This window comes from Biomphalaria glabrata, chromosome 8 (assembly GCF_947242115.1).
Source record: "Biomphalaria glabrata chromosome 8, xgBioGlab47.1, whole genome shotgun sequence".
NCBI classification, from domain to species: domain Eukaryota; kingdom Metazoa; phylum Mollusca; class Gastropoda; family Planorbidae; genus Biomphalaria; species Biomphalaria glabrata.
Window position 1 is genome coordinate 1,508,883 of NC_074718.1, and position 16,040 is coordinate 1,524,922.

The following is a 16,040-nucleotide window of genomic DNA, read 5'->3' on the forward strand; positions in this document are numbered from 1 at the left end:
GATGTTTAGACACAGCTTGAAATAAAAATGTGTGATGTTTTACACTGTCAAGGCTTTGTCATAAAAAATTGACCAAAGACTTTTTACTCCATAGAACCTAAACACTAATGAAATCAGTTACTTATCAGGCAACCATCAACTTATACCACTCAAACAAAACTCTTACTTCCAAATTCATTTCTTCTCATAACCACAACACTAAAGAGAATTTTCATAGATTTCCATCTAATAAACTACAATAGAACAAAGATATACATCTACTGAACAAAGAACTACACTACTACACTAAACACTAAAGACCAAAGAACTATAGCTACTAAACTAATAAAGAACAACCCATTACACTCAAGTAAAATAAAGTGTTAAACTGAAATATTTCAATAATGTTAGTTAAAATAATTCTAGACTATTAATAAGTCCAACAAAGCTTGCTGCATGAAAAAAAAAATTCTTTGAATAATTTTTATTTGATGTGTGCATGGTTGTTTTTTTTATATGTGTCTTCATTTACAGATAATGGACATATTATTCTTGTCATTTTATTTTCAATAATTTAGCAATTGATGTTTTTCTGACATAATTTTTCTTCAGATAGTAAAATTTTTACTTCTATGTGTCATCAGGGTTACCTAAATGTGCACATATTGCTAGACACTATGACTGTGCTATGATCACAAGGAAATATTCACCTGTTAGTAAATCTGCAACAGTGTTGAGCAAATAGTTTAAAAATTCATGAGCATCCTGTTGCATATAGTTGTCAAATAATTCTGGGAAATGCAGAAAAAAAAATTAGTATAAAGGAACAAATTATTATGTTTGTTGCTGTTAGCTTATTTTTTTTTATACTACAAAGCTAATATCTGCAAGACAATATTTGTAGCTTTAAATATTAACTACAAATGATGCCTGTGGTTCTCATGTCTCGCAAACAGCTCTGTAGGTTAGTCTTGGGCAGCTCTTGGGTCTGACTCAGCATATAGGATGTCTTTAAGGATTCTTCCATCTGGCATGCAGGTGACATGTCTGAGCCAGTGTCAAAAGAGCATAGATGCTGTGCATATTGGCCATTTTTAAATGTCCTGGTTGGAGACATGATCCCTCCAGGACATGCACATTAAGCGTCGCAGACAGCATAAGTGAAAATTATTTACTCTTGACGCATTTAAGTTGTCGAGGTCTCACTACCATAAAGAGGTGTGCTCAGAACACAGGCATCTTGCATGCAGTAGTTTTATTATTGCTTTTGTATATTGTATCGTCTATGTTCAAAGTGTTCAAATTTCAGATTAAAATTTCCTAGTCTACATTGTACCCCCTAGTAAGGTAGCCAAGCAGTTTATGCTTTTGGATGCTGACCATAAATAGTCTTTGGACCTATTTATAGAATGATAATGGTAGCAGCTTTTACATTTCAAAATGGTGTTTCTTTTAAAAAAATATTTTTAAAAGAAAGTTAAGATGCTACACATTTATCTTTTAAGTGTGATTTTATTGTGGTCAGTCAATGTTAAGAGAGAAACCCATGAAAATAAAGAAAGTATTTCAAGGCAGGCACTTGATTAGAATTAGCAATATGGGCAGACCCAAACAACCCTGGAAGAGGTCAGTCATTAGTAAAGCTGAGGGTACTGGAATGACATGGGAGCAGATGAAGAAAGCTGCTCAGAACCGAGTTCGGTGGAGAGGTGTGGTTGTGGCCCTACGCTCCCCTGGGAGTGCAAAGGATTAAGAAAGTCAGTTTCAGAAATTACTTCCGCTTTTTACTAATTCAATATAAAAGCTTACCATTTTCTTTTCTTAATCTTGTGATAAACTTTTTTGGAGCCAATGTGCCAACTTTCTTCTTCTGTGTGGCCACACTATAAAAAAGATCTGCCAAGCAAGTCAAAAGTGTTTCTTTCTTCAAGCTTTTGACTTGGTGTTTATACTGTAGCACTTTCTCACGAAATGGTCTGCAAAAGTAGAGTGCCTGCAATACTGAATTACAGTAGCAGGTGTTGCCAAACTGAAAAAGTTAAGAAAATGACATTTGTATTAAGAAAAGAAAGTTTAGAAAAATCATGTTTCAAAATCCTTCATTAGTTCGTGTATAGTTATGTATGGACGGGAAATGAAAAGGCAGATAAGCTATCAAAGGCAGGTTCATCTATGACACAACCAGACAGACCTGTAAGCTACCTCACCCTAAGGTCAATGTTAGTCAACAATCACAAAGAGGAGTGGCTCAACCAATGGGCATCAGGAAACACAGGCAGAGCCATGTACAAGGAAATGACTATGCCTAACAAGCTGGACAGTATTAACTTCCTCCCCAGCAAAGAACAATCTACAATTTTCCAACTAAGAACAGGACACACACCTCTATTAAATTACCATCTGAACAAAATAAACTCCACACAACTCCCCCTTTGCAGACACTGCCCACCCTTATGAAACCTTAAACCATATCCTCTTTGAATGCCCCTCCCTAATCCACCTTAGGCAGACCCTACTTCCACTATAGCCCAACATAACCAACACCCTGTACGGCAGTGCTGAACAACTGAAGAAAACAGCACACTTTTTTTCCTTGGCACAGTCTGCAAAAGAGCTCACAGCTCAGCAGCAATAAGCTGGCTAGAAGAAGAAGAAGAAGAATATATGGAGACAATCAACCCCCAACTGTAATGAAAAGGAATTAACAATCTTTCAAGTAGTGCCAAACAGTAGAAAGATCCACATATGTGTGATAGTAAGTGTATGTGTTTTGAGTGGCTGGTAGTTCAGCGTGTGTGCCTGTGTACGAAATGACCAGTTGACCTTGATTGTATATGGTTGAGTGAACAGCAAAGAAAGTGTGTAAGTCAGGACTGTGTGTAAAGGTGGGTCACATTCATAACAAGAGGCTGGAGTAAAGGAGACGAATAGAAGACTTATAAAATCAATGTGTTGATTGAGACTCTTTTTGTTTTAGTGTCTATTACAATATGTAATAAAAACATGAAAAACATAATGAATAAAATCTATACAAAAAAATTAAAAAAAAAACAACAGTTAAACACTTGGGTATCTGTGGCATTTTACGTCTCGAGAGACGATCTTTTCCCTTTGCAACTTCTTGTGTGACTAAAGAGGCCAATCCTTGATACACAGCTGCGATCGCAGGTTGGGCATATATATACACTTGGGTATAGTGTAATAATAACCAAAAATTTAGTTCGAGATAGCATTCCAATCCAAAAAAAAAAGACTAAATGATTGGATGTTAGTCTAAAAATAACTCAAAGACAGAATCTATTCTAACAATAACACTAAAAGATTAGATCTAGTAATCTTGCGTGTGAATAACTAAATAACTGGGAAAAAATAACAAAATAATTGGATCCAGTCTAAACATCATTTAAAGATTGGACCTAGTGATAACTTACATTCACCAAACCAAAGTAGTGTTCATTGCTAGGAAACTGTTCAGAGCCAATCTCTTTCTCTAGCTGGGAAGCATTGGCTCCCTGAAACGAAATGGTGAAAATACATTTTATTGAAAGGCTTTGCAGTTCTGATTAGGTTCACAGACCATGCAGATAAAATATAAGGTTATGCAGATATGAATAGATTAAGATATTTCTTATCTTATGTAATACAGATGTTACTTCAAAAAAGAAGATGATTATGTCCTACGCGTCATGCATTCAGTCATGCATGTTAACCAATGACCTAAATTCTGCCAAGTCACTGGTTTTCCTGGCTAGCTCAGGCAACCCATTCCATGCTCTAATAACACTAGGGAAGAAGGAGTATTTATACAAATTTGTCCTAGCATATGGGATGAGGAATGTGCGTTTATCTTTGTGTCTTTCAGAGTATTTTATTAAATTTTGTTTTTGTATTTGAAGATTATGGTTCAGTGTTTTATTTATAATTGCTACTTTACTTATGCGTCTTCTGCCCTGAAGGCTTTCTAAATTGAGTGATTTTACTAAAGGTGTTATTCTAGTCAAATGTGAATATTCGTTTGTTATGAATCTCACTGCTCTATTTTGTGTCTGTTCCAGTTTCTTAATGTTTTCTTGAGTTGAGGGGTCCCAAACAGAGGATGCATATTCTATTATTGGCCTAACCAAGGTTAAATAACATTTTAGTTTTATGTTCTTATTTAATTTATAGAAATTTCTTTTAATAAACCCTAATGCTTTGTTTGATTTTTTTATAGTTTCATCAATATGTGGATTCCAAGACAGTTTTTCATTTATTATAACACCTAGTAGAGGTATTTTGCGTTTTTAGTTTGTGTTACTGGTTTATCATGAATAAGATAAGTGGAATTAATTTGTTTTAGCTTTTTTGTTACTGTTAATAACTGACATTTCTGTAATTCATTTAATTCTCTTTGTAATCTATCTGTATCTTGTGTTGTTTTTATTGTTCTATATATTATGCAATCGTCTGCGAATAATCTGACTTTTGTTCCTGAACCAATGCAATTTGGTAAATCGTTTATGTAAATTAAAAATAGTAGTGGACCTAAGACTGTTCTTTGAGGTACGCCTGAGTTAACTGTTATTGGTGTTGATTTAGAGCCATTTATTATTACAGTTTGTTCTCTCCCTATCAGAAAATCTTTAATCCACTGATGCAATGGACCATCAATGCCAAAATATTTTAGTTTTTTAAGCAAACTATGGTGGTGAACTTTATCAAAAGCTTTGGAAAAATCTAGTAAGATAGTATCTATTTGCTCACTGTTATTATCTAAACCTTTTGAAAAATCATCAATTAGTCATATTAGTTGTGTTTCACATGATCTATATTTCCTAAAGCCATGTTGGTATGGAGTAAGGACATTATGTTTGTCTAAGTGGTTTATGATGTTGCTACATATTATGTGTTCTAGGATTTTACATGTGATGCTGGTAAGTGATACTGGTCTGTAGTTTCCTGGGTCTGATTTTTCTCCTTTTTTAAATAGAGGGGTGACATTAGTTTCTTTCCAGTCCCTTGGTACTCTGTACTGGTTAAGAGATGCCTGAAAAAGTATTTTGAACACTGGGGCTAGCTCATTGCTTAGTTCTTTGAGTAATCTAGCTGGAATACCATCAGGTCCAGATGCTTTATTAGGTTTGATGTTTGCTAATAGTTTTTGGATTCCCTTTTCTTGTATTTCTATATCTCCTATGTTGTCTACTTGGTTCAAATTAATTAAAATGTCTTTGTCTCCTGGGGCTGAGAATGCTGATGCAAAGTATTTGTTTAGGATGTTAGCTTTAGTTTCATTATCATTATGTGTTAAGTAGTCTTCTTTTAATGGCACTATGCCTGTTGTTTCCATTTTCTTGGACTCAATGTATGACCATATGTTTTTGTTGTTATCTTTAGATATTACATTGTTTATGTATTCACTCCTCAGCTGTCTGCTTACATTTTGGGTTAGGTGTTTAATTTTTATGTACTTTTTATAAACTCTTTCTGCCTTAGTTTCTTTAAATTTTCTATATAGGTTTTCCTTCTGCTTACAAAGCTTCTTTAATCTATTATTAAACCAGCATTTATTTATTTTGTTTGATGTGTATTTAGTTGGTATATGGTTTTCTATAATGTTTTTAAGATAGTTTATTATGGAATTCCAGAGGTCATCAACTGGTTGGTTAATGTCTTTTTCTGATAAGAATGTTTGTTGAAAGTTTAATGCAGCTTGGTATAGTTGTGTTAGGTTGCATTTGTTCCAGAGTAAAATTTTTCTTTTGGGTTTTATATTGGCTACTGCTTTTATCTGACTGTGTATTTTTATGATCTATAGATAGATCTAAAACTCTAAATAAATCTATATCAAGATGAGTAGATTCAAAATAGATTTATAAGAATCTAGACAGATAATCTAGAATAGATCAGTAGACTGAGTAGATCTCTAGTAAATTCTAGATCTAGAATCTAGATCTAGTCTAGTGCTAGTCAGTCTTAGTCTGATTGAGTCTTAGAGTAAAGAGTCTAGTCTCTGTATGACAGTCACAGTGTATCCATTCTTAGTTTATAGTTTATAGAATAGTAGAATCTAGTGACTAGTCCTCTTAGTAACTCTAGTAAGACTAGTACCATGACTCATGACCATAGGCATAGTCACATAGTGACATAGACATAGTAGACGATATATGTTGATAGTACATAGAGGTCTAGTTATGATAGTGTAACATAGTCTGTAACTGTAGTCTAGTGTAGATCTATCATGATCATCTACTAGTAATTACTAGTACTACTACATCTAGTCATGTGAAACACTGCAACTGAAGTCCCATTCACACGATGATGATATGATGATAATCATAATGATTGATTTAGAGTCATTCATCAGTCATGAACTTGATCAACTAAACTTCATTCAAAATATTAATCACAAATTACAAATAAAATTAAATTTAATTTAAAATTAAAATACTTCAAGTTCAAGTGACAACTTCATTCACATATTAACAGACTTACCATCTCTCCAACAGCGCAGCAGGCGCTAAACGTTGGCTTTAAAGTAGTTATGTTTGCAAAATATCCTTAAAACTATAAAAGATCAATTTCAAAAAGCATAGATCTAGACTACATAAAGTTACATTCCAAAAGACAAATAAGGAAGTGTTGAATACAGATAATCAGCCATATTGTTTTCATTAGTGCATTATGGGCAGTGCTCGGTGTTGCCAAATCGATAGAGCTCTATAGCACGCGAGCATATACATGCACACTCACGGATATAACTAGTATAACATACTTTTTAAAAAAATATATACTGTCTAAATGTGTGTGTGTTGTTTTTTTTAATTCATATTTATGTCATTTATGATTTTAAAATGCTATTTTAAATGTCGTTTTTAGTTTGAATGCAAAAGGCAATAACTAATATAAACAGTTAATTATTTATTATTGGGCCTATAATAACTCTTACCGGTAGGCCTAGATCTTTTTTTTTTTTTTTTTTTTAATTATACAATATGTACAATTGTATGCATGAATCCGTAATTAGTTATTCCACCCATCGCCGGGACCGCGTGAAATCCTAACGTCTAAGCCGTTTAAATAGATTTTTATCTTATAGATTTTTCTTTTTTTTTTTAAGTAATGAAGGACCAAAAAAGAAAAGATGACTTATTTATAGATCGAAATGGAGATTGGAAAAAGTAGCCATAACAACAGGGATAAACAAGTCTTTTTACAATATTTAGCTATTCGTCGTTGTTTTGTTGTTGTTGTTTTTCCTTATCTTTTTTTTTTTTTTAGAACCTACATTCATTCTAACCCAAATCTCTCATTCTCAGGACGTCGGGGTGGCGGCTGGCAGGATTTGAACCCGGGACCATCAAATCTATTGAACGACAATCTAGAGCCCATACCACACGGTCTAGGCCGCCATAGGGTCCTACTTCTATTGTTTTTTGTTTTTATGCGTTTCGGGCGTTCATTCAGAACAGGACAGCAGAGGATGTCATCGTCAGCAGTCAGGGTTCAAACTTGGGACCATCTTAGCAACAGTCCGGAGCATTTACGGTGATTTACCACACCACCATGCAGTCAAAATCTCCACAACTTTGTAGAAAATAAATATGCCTTTCAAGCAGAGTTTCTTTCTCCGTTGCTTTTGTCCATTAATATGAGCAGGGTCTTTGCATTGCAAACGATCTTTCCGAAGAACAATACGCAGACATTAGGTCACTCTGCGTAACTAGTTAACGCGGGGGAAAGGGGGGGTGTTATGGCTAGTTTAATTTGCTCTCGTCTACACACACGAATGTTTCTTATCTTATCTTATTATCTTATATAATACAGACGTTACTTCCAAAAAGAAGATGATTACGTTCCACATATAGTACCGCGTTAAAAGCCGCAAGGGTCGGAGATCCTAACAATTTAAACTGTTTACCGGTAGGCTATCAAAAAAACGTCACTATTGATGCCAAGTTATATTTTTAATGAAACTAGAATACATTGCAGCGTCACACTTGAAATCTGGTTTAATTTGAATAACGTACACCATTTAAGGTTAACAAAGCCTTAGAAATGTATAAGCCCTGTGTTTAATTCATGTTTATATGTTTAGTCAATAACTAAAAAAAAATAATAATTTCTTTCAAACTCCCGTCTTGTTCTAGTGAAGTTGTTTTGAATCACTATTTGACAAGACTGTATATCTTATCTTATCTTATATATTACAGACGTTTGTTCAAAAAAGAAGATAATTAGTCTATTTCCAAAGCATTTCATGTGTCATTCTAGTCATGCATGTCAATCAATGACTTAAACTCTGCTAAGTTGTTGGTTTTCCTGACTGATTTAGGCAATCCGTTCCGTTCTCTTAATAATTTCATTAACTTTTTCACAAAAAAGCGTTTTTTTTTTTATTGTTGTGCTGTCAGATCATCAGTACAGTGTTTCCCAAACTGTGTTCCGTGAAACCCTAGTGCTCTGCGTGGCATGAATAGGTGTTCACGAAGTGATAGAATAATTAACTAGTTGGCCTCCACGTGAATTAATCTCCGTAAAAAAAAAATAGGCAAAGTGTTCCCCTAATTACTCAGAATGTGAGAAGATTATGGACACTTCTAATCTTATAAATTACGTACGTTGCTTCAACAAAGAAAATAAAAACTTTAAAAGCATCTTATATAATACAGACGTTACTTCACAAAAGAAGATGATTACGTCCTACGAGTCATGCATTTAGTCATGCATATTAACCAATGACTTAAATTCTGCCAAGTCACTGTTTTTTCTGGCTAGCTTAGGCAGCCCATTCCATGCTCTAAATTAGCATCTTAAATTAAAATCTATTTGATAAAACATAGCATTAAAACTGTACAACTGCTATATTAAGTATAATAAATCACAGGCAAAGTCATAGTAGCGCATCTTAAGCACAAATATAGGCACGGGCTTCTATGCACATTTTATTCACGTTGTAAGAAGAATGTCTGAATCCACAGAGAATCTAGCTTTTAATAGCATCATCACCAGGAATGCAAAGAAAAGTTACAGATCCTAAAGAGTTGTAACAATCTATTTAATGTAGAACATCCTTCCATATACAAACACCAGTGGCCTGTTCACGAAACGGATTAGAAAAAAAAACTTAAAATCTTTTCTTATTTATCTTCTCTTTTGAAGTAACGTCTGTAATTTATAAGTTAAACTGTGAGTGACTTTTGTGTGTTTCAACAAAAAGATATGAAACATTAGATTTTATTAATAGAGACCAAAAAAAAAAACAACACACACAAAAAAAACCCTGTAATATACAACATCCGTCTGATAATACTATACAACTAATACAAGTGATATTTCACCTTCACATATCCTTTAGTTTGTAGACCATTGGCGCCACACATAATCTGTCCTACATTTGTCTCTATTGCCTTGGCTAGAATCTCTTTCAGTGGCAGGCCCGTTCATTCTTTTATGTAATCATCTCATCGCTTTCTCTGTCTGCATCTGATGTCCATATCAAGAGGCAGTCCAAAATTATAATTACTTATAATTATAAAACTAGACATCTTATCTTATATATTACAAATCTAAATCTAGACTTCTATATCTATAACTTTTTCTGGGTTCTGTTTGATGGTTGGTTTTGCGTTTTAGAGCTAGTTTTAGATATACTCTTCTGTAACTGAGACAAAAATTTGTGGGCAAAATTAGAATCGCAACACCGGTTCTTTCCTTTCCGACGCGTGTGGTGATTAGACGTAAGTGATGAAATTCTAGTCTAATACATTTAAAAAAGAATAGTTAAAAGTAATTTTTTTTAGACATAGTTAAATTTTCTGAAGGGTTTTATAAAGAAAATCAACATTGATATAAATCTATTCATTTTACTTTTAGCCAAACATAGAAATTCAGTCACGCTTGAGATTTATATCGGGCCTACCTGAAGTACCTGTTATCGATAACGAGCGTGCTTTCATTCCTCATCATACATTTAACATTAGCAAATAAATACTGTTACTCTTTTACCAACGTTCTTTTTTTTCTTTCTATATTTAGGTAACAGAAAATGACTAACCCAAAAGGTTATCGTCGCGGTACCCGCTACTTGTTTGCCCGTAGATTCAGAAACAAAGGTGTGACAAAGCTGTCTCGTTATATGTCAGTCTATAAAAGGGGTGACATTGTTGACATTAAGGTTTGTATACTTTTATTATTAGACTATTATTTTAATGTAGATGCTAACTTGTCCTCATTTTATAAATAAACTAGATCTAGAGATCTATAACTTAAATACACTAAATTATTAAAGGCAAAGGCTCATTCTGATAAGATTTAAGAAAGTCTTTTGAACTTTTCCATCTTGTCCATACTTCCCCACTCAGGACCACTGGCATTAGTGCCATTACTGCCCATATTTTTATAGCCATTGCCCAAATTATTTTATTTAGATCTAGAGGTGATGAAAAAATAGGTTCAACCAACACTGTACCTGCCCGGACGGGCCCTCAGATGTCAATAATAATACTGTTTTGCCACCTCATCCTCACCTTATTATTAAACCCTCTTTATTTTAACGTTTACTATTCAACTACCTTATAGATAATGCGCATGAACCATTTTTTCACTCTTCCAACATATGTAGCTCCCTTTTTCATTGAGAAAAGACAATTTAACTGGGGTCAAGGTGCACTGGTATAAAAATTTACTATTTTCCCTAGGGATGAAGGACATAGGTCTAAGGCACTCTAAGGATAAGATTTTTAAGCCGCTGGAGTCTAGATGCATCAGCCATACATAGATGGTTTAAAAAATGTCACAAAAGCGATATCAATGTAGACTTGTACTATAGCTTACAATTATTGATCAACGAGGTGTGCCAAAGGCCTTGGTGTGAAAATGTTACACTAAGCTTGTGAGAAGTGCTATGCTATGTATGGTCTAGCTAAAAGGTATCAAAATTAGAAGTGTTTGAAACACACACACAACTCCCCTCCTTTTTTTTCATATCCACTAAGTATACTTAAGTATACTAGAAGAGCGACATATTCTAACTAATAAAAAATTGGTGAGAGAACAGGAGACAAGCAATTATTGATCAACCAGGTACTGGTACCAAGAAGGCTGGGGTATGACAAATACTTGAACCGAGTTAGTGTAGTTGCGCTATGAGAAAAATGCCACCGTTGCGACAGTAAGGTAGAGTGGAGAGGAGACTACTAGGCACAACAGTTAAAACTAGTGGCCATGGTGTGATGTCAGTTACAAACCAAGAAGGAACATTTGGAGCGTGGGAATGGTCTTTATCCTTGCTTAAAAGGAAGAAATTTGAAAATATTTGTTTTAGATATTTTTCCTTTGATGTGTCTGATCTCCAAACCAGTTAACTTTTACATGAAAAAAATCATGAATTTTTACAAATGACTGTGCTGGCCCTATTCTGCTTTAACATCAGATATACTTTTAACTATGCATTGTGGTACATTTCAAAATAACTTTTTTATTGACTAAGGATGATGAATTCATAGATACTCGGTTCTTTCACAGGTCAGACCATTATGACCTATGAAAATTGAAATGAAAAACAAATGGCCAGGACTTGTCTTAGCGTGGCCAATAAACATGCGTTACTCTATCAAGATATATTTGATAATATTTAAAAAAAATAATTTGAATGCATTTCTCTATTTTTCAGGGTGATGGTGCCATTCAAAAAGGTATGCCTCATAAATTCTATCATGGAAAAACAGGACGTGTTTTCAATGTGACTCCACATGCTGTTGGTGTGATAGTCAATAAGCAACTGGGGTTTGTACACTTTTAATATAATCCTGTTTTCGGCATTGCTTTGCGGTGGTTGACTTTTTTTTCCCTCTAAACTTAATTTATTTTCATATAGAAAATTTTACAAAAGAGAGTTATTTTACAAATTATTAGCTAGAAAACTGAAAACTAAATTTGGCTGATAAATGATCTGAAAATGTTGTTTGCCCCATTTGTAAAAAAAAAATAAAAAATACTAGATTTTGCATTACGGTAGTATTTTTTGAGACCATATCGATACATCATATTTCTTGGATCATTCCAAAGCTAATGACCTTATGGAGAGAATTCAGTACGTCTTTAAAAAAAAAAAGTGGACTGTTACAGCATTTCATTGAACATCCCACAATTTTTTTTTTTTTTTTTTTAATATTGTGACATTTTCCTAGCAGACTTATGTTTTGTAAGCAGTAAACTCATATCATGACATTAAGAAATTAAATTATTGCAAACTATTTATTGCTCAGCTATTTACATAAATTATTATTCATACTTATATTTAAAAATTAACATAATTAGTTCCAAAATAATATTGAAATAGGAATCTTTAATTTCCATAAGTTTTTAAAGTGTTGGTGTTGAATGTAATTGTTTTAAACTGTTGACATCAAGATTACAAAACAATTTTGCTTTTTTTTTCTTCTCAAGGAACCGCATCATCCCTAAGAAAATTAATGTCAGAATTGAGCACATTAAACACAGCAATTGTCGCTTGGATTTTTTGAAACGTGTTAAAAGAAATGAAGAACTCAAAAGAGAAGCCAAGGAAAAGGGCATCAAGGCAAACACCAAAAGAGTGGTAGGTTTTGTTTTTTTTTTTTTTGCTTACAATATATGAAGATAACGGGTTTATAGCACACCATTTAATATCTAATTTTCTCTTGGCAACTGAGTTGGGTGTGAGTGTACAATGAAAAGTTAGAATATTTGTGGCAATGTCTTTGATTCCAACGATACGTGCACTGTTTCACATGACTGCTAAAAATAAATAGCTAAACAGATTTTCAAGTATGTTGAATGGGTTATTTTTTTAAGTCAACTGTGACCAGAGATAATTTGTATTTAGTATGAAAACCTAAGGTCACAGAGATAATTTGTATTTAGTATGAAGACCTAAGGTCACAGAGATAATTTGTATTTAGTATGAAGACCTTAAGGTTTCTATAAAAAAAAATACTGGCTTAGTGTGGCTATTCTTAACCCACAAAGCGTCTTAAGAAACTTTCTGTGGTGTTCGGGGAGTTTTAGCATATTTATGCATGTTAGAAAATGGTCTTAAAATGCCATAAAATGAAGGTTGATATCCATGTTTTATATATATTCTGAAAGGTAATTGGACATAATTAGTATGATTGATTTTTTTATCAACAAAAAAAGCTTGTTTGCTGACCTCTATGAGAAACATTTTTAGAGCTATAACAAAAGTTTTGATGTAATTGGATAGCCCATTTCATTTTCCTTTATAAATATATATATATAATTTTGTTAAAAATGGACCGTTAGGTTTGAAAAAAAATTTTTTTTAGTGAATTGGTTACCCTTTTAATACAAATAACAGTGAAGGAAAAAAAAATAGATAAAAATCTTTTTTTTTTGTTCAGTTAAGTTAAAAGCATTTAAAAATTGAAGAAATAGAATACTTAATGCATAAAGAAATCAATATTATCATTAATATGCTTCAATCTATCTTAAAATGACTTAAATTTCACTAAATTTTGACTAGGTCTAGGTGCAGATCCAGGCCGGTCTCTAGTCTAGATCTAGACTTTAGATCTACGGACATAAATCATCAGCCACTTTATCAATACATCTAGATCTAATATATAAAATATTCTCATTATTCCTAGATCTAAATCTAATTGTAATATTAAAAAAGAACAACTAAAAGTATTTGAAACTTTATGTTTTGTAACATCTCATGGACCAGGGCTAGCATCGGATATTGCAAGAAAAATTCGCCAGTGAATAATCAGCATGTAAACACAAAAACATATGGGGAAATGGGCTATTTTTGGATCTGACAGGAAGAAGAATGGTCGTTTTAAAACGTGGATTTGAATAGATAATCAGCAATCTAAAGTCGGCCGGGACGCCACAGAAACGAAATGTATATCGGCCGACGACGCTTCTTGGGTTAATTACCTAATAAAAGTTCATTTTATTTATTCTAGATATAAATAAAAAATTAAAGAATTTTAACAATTAATGATATACTTCATCCATTTTGGTTTGATGATTACGATGAGTACTTTCGCCATCCCGGGGGGTGTGTGCTCTGTATTTGGGTTTTGTGCCTCTGTCAATTAGCTAGAACATCAACTAGGATATTATATTTATAAGTCTTAGTATGATTATCAACAGGAAGTGGTTAATAGGACAAAATAATTTTCATGTATCCTGTGATACACATCTAGGGAAGGCAATATCAATTTATGTTAAATTAATAAATTTAATTTAGTTTATTGCTGTAGCTTTAATTCATTTTAACTACAGATTTATCATTTAGAGCTAGTTATTTAGTGATTGATTTGTCTCTAGAGTATTAGAGACTTTGAAAAGTTTTGACTGAATTTACAGTTTCCTACCATTCTGACAGTACCATTTCAGACTTTGCATTCTACAGGGCAGATGATGTAAAGATTATCTGTTTCTGTAGCATACAGTTAACAAGGGCCAGCACAATGGCCAACTGCCTTTATGGCCCATACCTATGTCAGGAACACATTAGAGCTGGTGAACTTGGGGTATCCTAAAAATCCCAGTCTTCACCTAGATTCAAACTCAAGAACTAGAGCACGTTGTTTCAGGGTGCCTTATAAATACAATTCAATTCTAAAATTGTTTAAAATATTATTGTGTGTACACTACCTATCTGTATTCCAGTCATTGTAGGTTTTTTTTTATCTTGATGAAATGGTGAATACAATTTCTTAGATATTCTCAGACCTGGATTTGTACTGAAAACATTTGATTAAAGATAAGGGAAAAATATTTAGACTATTTATGGGTGTGTTTTAATTATTAATACTAGATATTAATTGATTTTTTGTTTTTTCATTTCAGCCTACTCAGCCACGAAAAGCTCATTTTGTTAGTACTAAACTTGTGAAGCCAGAGTTTCTGACACCTATTCCATATGAAATTCTTGCTTAAATAAACACACACGTTTCTTTCATCTGGTGTATGAGTTATTAAAACATACTTGTTTCTGACTATTGTTAACAAAAATATTAGCCATTTTGTAGGTCTATAAAATAGCCACAATATATGCCCAGTTTATAAATCCCAAGAAAGACATTATTTAAATAATACAATCCAGTATCTGATTGTTTGGGGTAAATTCCTTTAAGATTTCAACCTCTCACACAGTCTTGTGTTAATACTTGTAGTACACTTTTTTAAAGTGTTGTAAATTTTTAGTTACCACTTGACCTAGAAACCTGGTCCCAATGTCACACACAAACACTCTTAGGTATTTCTAGAGAAGAAATTGGTTCTGATACAAGACAGCTAATTCATCTGGTGTGTATTATCAATCCTTTTTTTTTTTTTAATTGCACTAAAAAATCTGAGATTTTTTTTTTCAATATATCCAAATTTTGAATATCTGACAATACTGGTTAGGACCATGAAATCCAGACCGTAATATAAATCTGAGATGCTGGTAATAATTGGCTAGTGAGTATCCATTGGTGATGAATCCTAACTAGGCAAGTTCATATTTGGTTTAAGTAATAGATGAACCTGATCCTTAGTACCAAAAGACTGCAAATAAGTTTTATACGCCTATGTCACCACATGTTTTGCATTTAAAAAAACAACATGGAAGTGTCCAAAGTGTAACAGTGCTAATTTAAGGTAGTTATTTGTGGATAAGCAGAGTAATGCCTTGTGTATGTTCTTGGAATGAACCATGTCCCTTCTCGAAATTGTGCATTGAATGTATGGCATGTCTCTGTTAATCATAATCATCATTCTGAGCCTGCATTGTTCTCTAGAAATGGTTCCCTTGGCTTCTTAACCCAATATAACAGGTGACTAATTGGGCCTTGGCCCCTAACATATTTTTACCTTTCTAATGTAGTCATTTTGTGCTAGCATTATTATAATCAAAATAAATTCTCAAAAAAAAAATTTTATTAAAGAGAAATTTTCTCATCTTAATTCATATGCCTGTTGAAATCAGATCTGATTCATATCACAAAATTGTTTTCCGGTATTGAAAAAAACAAACATTTTAAAGTTATGGTGTCATACACAAGGAAACCTTCCAATATCCA

At 33.1% G+C, this 16,040-nt stretch overlaps 2 protein-coding genes across 2 annotated transcripts in view; one reads left to right on the forward strand and one right to left on the reverse strand.

Annotated features, from left to right (window-relative positions):
* The window catches only part of LOC106053578 (ubiquitin carboxyl-terminal hydrolase 12-like), a 22,208-nt gene extending 15,557 nt beyond the window's left edge, over window positions 1–6,651 (reverse strand). The window contains exons 1-4 of the mRNA XM_056038031.1: window positions 6,454–6,651; window positions 3,411–3,491; window positions 1,789–2,008; window positions 690–770 (exon numbers count right to left, since the gene is read on the reverse strand). Coding sequence (XP_055894006.1) covers window positions 690–770; window positions 1,789–2,008; window positions 3,411–3,491; window positions 6,454–6,456 — 385 coding nt within the window. The 5' untranslated portion in view covers window positions 6,457–6,651. The remainder of the gene's footprint in view (window positions 1–689; window positions 771–1,788; window positions 2,009–3,410; window positions 3,492–6,453) is intronic.
* Window positions 6,652–9,545: 2,894 nt separating this feature from the next.
* LOC106053579 (60S ribosomal protein L21-like) lies at window positions 9,546–14,935 on the forward strand. The gene is made up of 5 exons (XM_056037863.1): window positions 9,546–9,698; window positions 9,997–10,135; window positions 11,633–11,745; window positions 12,409–12,559; window positions 14,824–14,935. The coding sequence occupies exons 2-5, from the start codon at window positions 10,007–10,009 to the stop codon at window positions 14,911–14,913; spliced, it is 483 nt and encodes a 160-aa protein (XP_055893838.1). The 5' UTR covers window positions 9,546–9,698; window positions 9,997–10,006; the 3' UTR covers window positions 14,914–14,935.
* The last annotated feature ends 1,105 nt before the right edge of the window (window positions 14,936–16,040 follow it).